The sequence below is a fragment of the Belonocnema kinseyi genome, chromosome 4 (assembly GCF_010883055.1).
Source record: "Belonocnema kinseyi isolate 2016_QV_RU_SX_M_011 chromosome 4, B_treatae_v1, whole genome shotgun sequence".
NCBI lineage: Eukaryota > Metazoa > Arthropoda > Insecta > Hymenoptera > Cynipidae > Belonocnema > Belonocnema kinseyi.
Window position 1 is genome coordinate 101,193,415 of NC_046660.1, and position 5,874 is coordinate 101,199,288.

The 5,874-nt window shown below is 29.1% G+C and overlaps 1 protein-coding gene across 4 annotated transcripts in view; it reads right to left on the minus strand.

Annotated features, from left to right (window-relative positions):
- Nucleotides 1-5,398: 5,398 nt before the first annotated feature.
- LOC117171238 (uridine phosphorylase 2-like) overlaps nt 5,399-5,874 on the minus strand; it is a 12,216-nt gene continuing 11,740 nt past the window's right edge. For all 4 annotated transcript variants that reach the window (XM_033358348.1, XM_033358344.1, XM_033358345.1 and 1 more), the window contains one exon: nt 5,399-5,760. In XM_033358348.1, coding sequence (XP_033214239.1) covers nt 5,653-5,760 — 108 coding nt within the window. In that variant the 3' untranslated portion in view covers nt 5,399-5,652. The remainder of the gene's footprint in view (nt 5,761-5,874) is intronic.

A 5,874-nucleotide genomic window follows, 5' to 3' on the forward strand; every position in this document is an offset into this window, starting at 1 on the left:
GCGATCGCCGTTTCGCCATCATTGTAGAACCTCGCTTGCCCTGAATTCTAAGAAATTCAAGCAAAATTAGATTAATTTCAATAAATTAACAAATATCACGGAATTCAATATTAATCCGACTCTAAGACAATTCAGGATAATTCTATTACCTTCAAATAGATTTCAATAATTTCAGTAAAGTTCGTTTCAATTTTAGGTAATTCAACTAATTTCAACTAAATTTGACTCATTTTGCATTAATTTCAACGATTTCGAAGTTTCTTCAGATTCAGAAGAATTTAAATAAATTCCGACGAATTCCAAGCGAATTAATTTCACTAATTTAAGAAATAATTATTTTCATTCATTCAACCATCAATTAAATTGCTCAATTTTAAAGTAATTTCAAGGATTTAGGGTGAATTTACGAGAATTAATTCAAATTCAGTCAGTTTCTGAGCATAGTTGAAATTCAATTATAGATACAAGATAATTGGATCGAATTGTACTAAATCCTACAGAATTCTACTCAATCCGACTGAATCTTAGTGCACTTTTCTGAACACCAGTGAATTCTACTAACTTCAAATAAATTATTTTGAAACCAAGGAGATTATTTTCAATTCCAGTGAATAATACTGAATTTTAATTAATTATACTTAATTCCATTGAATTAGGGTGAATTCAATGAATAGGTTTTTAATTATTTAAACTGAATTTAAATAAATTAAACTCTCAATCAGTTCAATTTAAATTAATTCAACAGAGTGAAATTCTACTTACTTTAATTTAATTCAGTTGAACTCAACCTTATTTGATTTATTACTGTGCTTAAATTTAAATTAACTTTTAAAAACATTTAAACTAACATGCTTCCAATATTGATTGCGTTTTAATTTGAAAATGTTTAATTCTTTAAATTTTCAAATCGATCCAATTTTTCCAAGTTTTGGAGTTTTTAAATTAAAGTAATTAAATTTTATAGATTACTCGTTGTTTAAAAAAATTCTTTCCATTTTTGTGTATAGTTTTGAATTTAACAGAAATCTTTTATGCTTTCAATAATATTTACAAAAACTAGTAATTCGCCTTCTTTTTATGTAAGAAAACAAAACATTCTCTTAAATTCTAAAAGGGAAGATCGGTCAGATATATTTTTTTAATATTATCTATTTGGTACTCTAGCTTAAAACTCCTATATCGCCAGAGTTCAAGTAAATATTTAAAATCCACGAGTACATGGAACCTATTTGATATCAATTTTTTAATTAAATTTTTTATACGATTTCATAAATATTCTTTTTAGTCAAAAATATTTGAACTCTGGGTATGATATAACTAAGGATGTCAACATCGGATTTTAAGTTCTGTCATTCACATTAGATAAGTGGAATTTTGGACAATATCTTATAATTCTGTAATCGTCTGATGTTATACATTCAGATATTACTAGACAGTAGATTATCTGATAATAACGTTTAACTAAATACGATCCGACAAAACCATTGATAAAGGGAATAGAAAAAGAGAAAAATTGAATCGCACATGTGCTTCGAAAAATTGTTTAAGAAATAATAGAATAGAAGTAATATCGACATTTAGCGTTTCATTAAGGCAACTTTCGCGAAAATTAGTTTCGATAATGTTCATAGAATGCTGATGTAGGTCCTCGACCTTACGTTTGTGCCAAAAGCCGTCAAAACAGTAGCGTTCAGTTCTTAGATTTAAGTTACTGAGAACTGTAAGAATAGTTTATGGTTCCATGCTCAAGTTTCTAGTATTATTATCAATCAAATTGTTATTACTTCTGTTTCAACCCAAGGACGTTGAACCTATTTGAAAAATTAATGTTTAAAAAGAATTTACTTTTTAAAGGACCCTTGAGAAAAGGTGGAATTTTTCCAACAGGATTGTAAGTTTCGATTTTGAACAAAACTTTTATCTAAAATCTCACTTTGATAGGTCTCTATAGATGTATAATTTGTTTCCATCATATATTTTTACATGTAGAAAATGAGAATCTCCTTTATCTAGGTTAAAGTTGTTTCCCTAGCATTAAAAAAAAGCTCGCGTTAGAATCGTTAGTCGAAAAGCTTTGCGCTGCATTCGATGATTTTATTTATTTAAAAATGTATTTCATTTTGTCGCAATACGAAACTCATGAGCATAAAGAAGCCGTGAATTAGTTAGCAATAAGTTTGTGATAGTGATTTTAGACATTAAGTCGTACGCAAATATAGGTTCTAAGAATATAGTTGTACGTATAAACAGACTCAACACGGTATGTTTTTATTCAGGATCGATTATCATGTATCAAGGGGAATCGATTCTGAAGTGTAGTGCGGATGCGTTGTTGCCAAAAGGTAGCGATACTTGCACTCAGTGCGTTTATTTTACATTATGTAAAATATATACATAATTACATATATAAAAAATCATATAGCTGTTTATTAAAGAGGCTGATTAAGTTTAGAACCTTCATATGTATTCGATATTATATTTGATATGACCTAGGTATGCTATTACTAACGTCACGATTACTGTTTGTTATAATTATTGTTATACCATATACTCATTATAAGAGGAATATGCCCGCACATTCGCAATTATTCTCGAAAAATTAAGCTTTTTCACACTTCCACTTAAGATGTACTAAAAAATCAGTTTTTAAATAATCAAAGAAATTCTCTCTTATGTTATTCTGAAACCTTGGGGAAATTAACTGGGTAATTTAAAAGTTGAATTATTTTTTTAGGTTTTAGTGGAGAATTATAAAACTGGGTTTCTTCCCACGGTATTGTAAAAATATTGTACAGTTCAGATTTATATTTTTGTTAGTTGCGTCAAGAAATCTGCGTTATCATCCCTGATAAACCATGTAAGAAATGCATTTTAAACGTGTTTTAAAAAAATAATCATAAAAGATTGTTGAAAGAAAGTTTCATTTATCCCAGAAATGGTTTAGTAAAATATCATGGTATCAATATGTATCGTTGTGAATTTGAGTAATTATGAAAGAAATATTTAAGAGTAACATTTCTCGTAATTATAGAAAGCGGCACGTTAGTCCACATACACTCCATACAATTTTTAACACTTGCCAGAGAGTCAGGGATGACGAATATGAATTTTGTAAATTCTAAATTAGTAACAATCTCATTTATATATTAATTACAAGGGTATTTGTATTTTTTATCTACGGAAAACCGGTTATTCCGGAGCTTTGAATATGTGAAATACACAGATACAATGTATACTCGACGTATTATTATTATATATACATTAAATTTTATTAGCACCAATCGAACAGCGTTGAAATCGTCGCATTTCCACAGGCTCGATAGTTATATTTGTATATTGACTTAAGAAATAAATGCATCCTCTGCATCATGAGATTTAATGCAACGCTTTTTATTTGTCAACCATATTTTTATAAATTTCTGAATCTCGATAATGTAATCCGATAACATGATAAATTGCAATTATCTACTATAAAAAATTAACAATATTTTTATCAACTTTTTCTCGAGCGACCCCTATTGTTTCACTCATCAGCCATAGTATATGCCAAGTCCCTATTGAGTTTAACACTTTAAATTTTAAAACAATGTTTAAAACTTCTTGAGAAATTTTTGTGTCGAGATAAAATTTTGTTTTGAATCATGAGGTTCTAGTTGTCTACTTCCTAACCCCAATGAAAAAGAAGTATGGTAAGTATTGGATCTAATACATTTTTCGCGAATATGTATTGGAAATCCAATACTTTTTCGCGGAAAAAGTACTGGATCCAATACTTACCAATACTTCATTTTCATAAGGGTTATGATCTAGAAACTTCCTTACGACGCGATAGGTGTTCAGTAAAACCGCTTTTGTAGCCGCTGTCAGTACCCTACTAACTCTTAGATGTCTTGCATTTACATTCCCTGTTATTTGGCCCCGGACTATTGCTTGCTCTTTCTTTCTCTAGTTGAAACCAGGCAACGCCTAATTTGCTTATGTTTATTTTTCCCCAAACATTCGACCAGCAGTATTTGGGGAATAAAAACTGCAAATTTTACAAAGAATGTTGCAAAGGGTCATTTCGAAATATTACTTATTTTTCGAGAAAAGTACAATTTTCTATTATCGCATGAACAGGTTCCAAGACAATTTTATTTAATTTTAAAAAGCATTGTCTCGATGTTAATGCTTAATATGAAGCGGAACCTTCGTTTTGTCTGCCCTTTCAAATTTAACTATTTTTGTTAAAAAATTTTTAATGCGTTTCTCGCAAACCGGTATCACCTACTAAGTAAGCTTTTCTTATCAGAACAATACATCTTATTTTTTAAGCACAAATAAAACTTATCAATTTTCAAATGTCTATAGAATGACGAAAAAAATTAATACTTACATCTTTCTATCACAAACGTTATAGCTGTAATATTCATCTACAATTATCTTAACTTGCTTAAAATACTTCAATCTACATCCAGAGAGAAGTTTCACTTTGCTACGACCCTGAGGTTTTGTAATCGCCCCATACAGTTGCAACTGCTGGTCGTAGAAAAATACTAGGGAAAAATGTGTTTAATATTTTAACTTCAAATATTAAACAAACAATCATTGAGGGTGAAAGGAAAGGAATAGGGAATAATTGAGGGGGTGACAAGGCCTCTATATGCTGGAAATTTTCTTTTAATCCTATTTTCTTCGGGGATGGATCAATAATAAAGAAAAGATGTAATACCTTTCCATTACGATGAGAATGTAAAAAAATTACCAGTTTTTCATTTTAGCTTATGCCTACAATGTCGATCTCTTCTCGGAATGCTTGTTTTTAATTCATCGTAAATCAAACAAATAGGTACCCGGTTCTTTAAACGCTTCATAATTTAAAGTTGATTTAAATTGCAACTTACAAATTGTGACATTTTCGAAATTTACAACACTTTTTAATCTCGATTCTATTTTCCATAAATTGAAGTTTTTAAATTTTTACTTAATTTCCTCCAAATTGAAATGATATAATTTCGTTTGAAGAAAAAATGTAACACAAAGTGCCACAAATTATATAAAAACCGTCTGTATTTTAAAATTTACGCTGCTAATTATTTCATTCAGAAAAAAAACGTGATTGAACCCAAATTTTCGTTCGAATCTACCAAATAGTGTCTGATATTTTTTAATGCATTTTTTCATAAACTAATCAAGATATTTAACTATCTTTTTCTATGATCCTCTTGTGAGATTTAACACTCTTTCGAAAGTCGCTACACAAGTCTCGTCCACCAGAGTACTTAAAGTTTATTTTCATAAATAAATAATAATCATCTTAATTTTTTATTTAATTTCCTAAAGAGTATAGAACTCCAGCTATCTTTTAAATACCAGAAAAAATTCAGGAAATAGTAGAAATTCAAAAAAAGTACACATTTATTTATGACCTTTACTTTCAAGGCCTCGTTGTTTATTTATTTTAAAAATGGTAGTAATCGATAAAAAACATCGTAAATAATATTTTTGAAAGTTTAGTAGGCATAATTTGAAAGCATTTTTTTCGAAAACAGAGAATTTGTCTATCTAAAGGCACATAATCGTAATATATGAGCATACTAGTAATATAGTTCTATTTTTAATCTCCAAGAGCCAATATTTCTAGGAGTCCTGATTTTTGCAATTTTATGAAGTTCATGAAGAATTCTGATTCTTTTCTTGAAGACACTTTCGTATATAACGAAGGACCAATGCTTGAGGTCTTTTTTCAAATTCTTGAAGTACATCCTTCGGTACAGAAATCTTGAAGAATAGACAACGTTTTATTTAGATACGGCTTTATTAGGAGCGCAATTTTAATTAAATTCAGGTCCGAGATTGTAGAAAAATAAGTTATTTAGGCCTGGGGACAAGTAG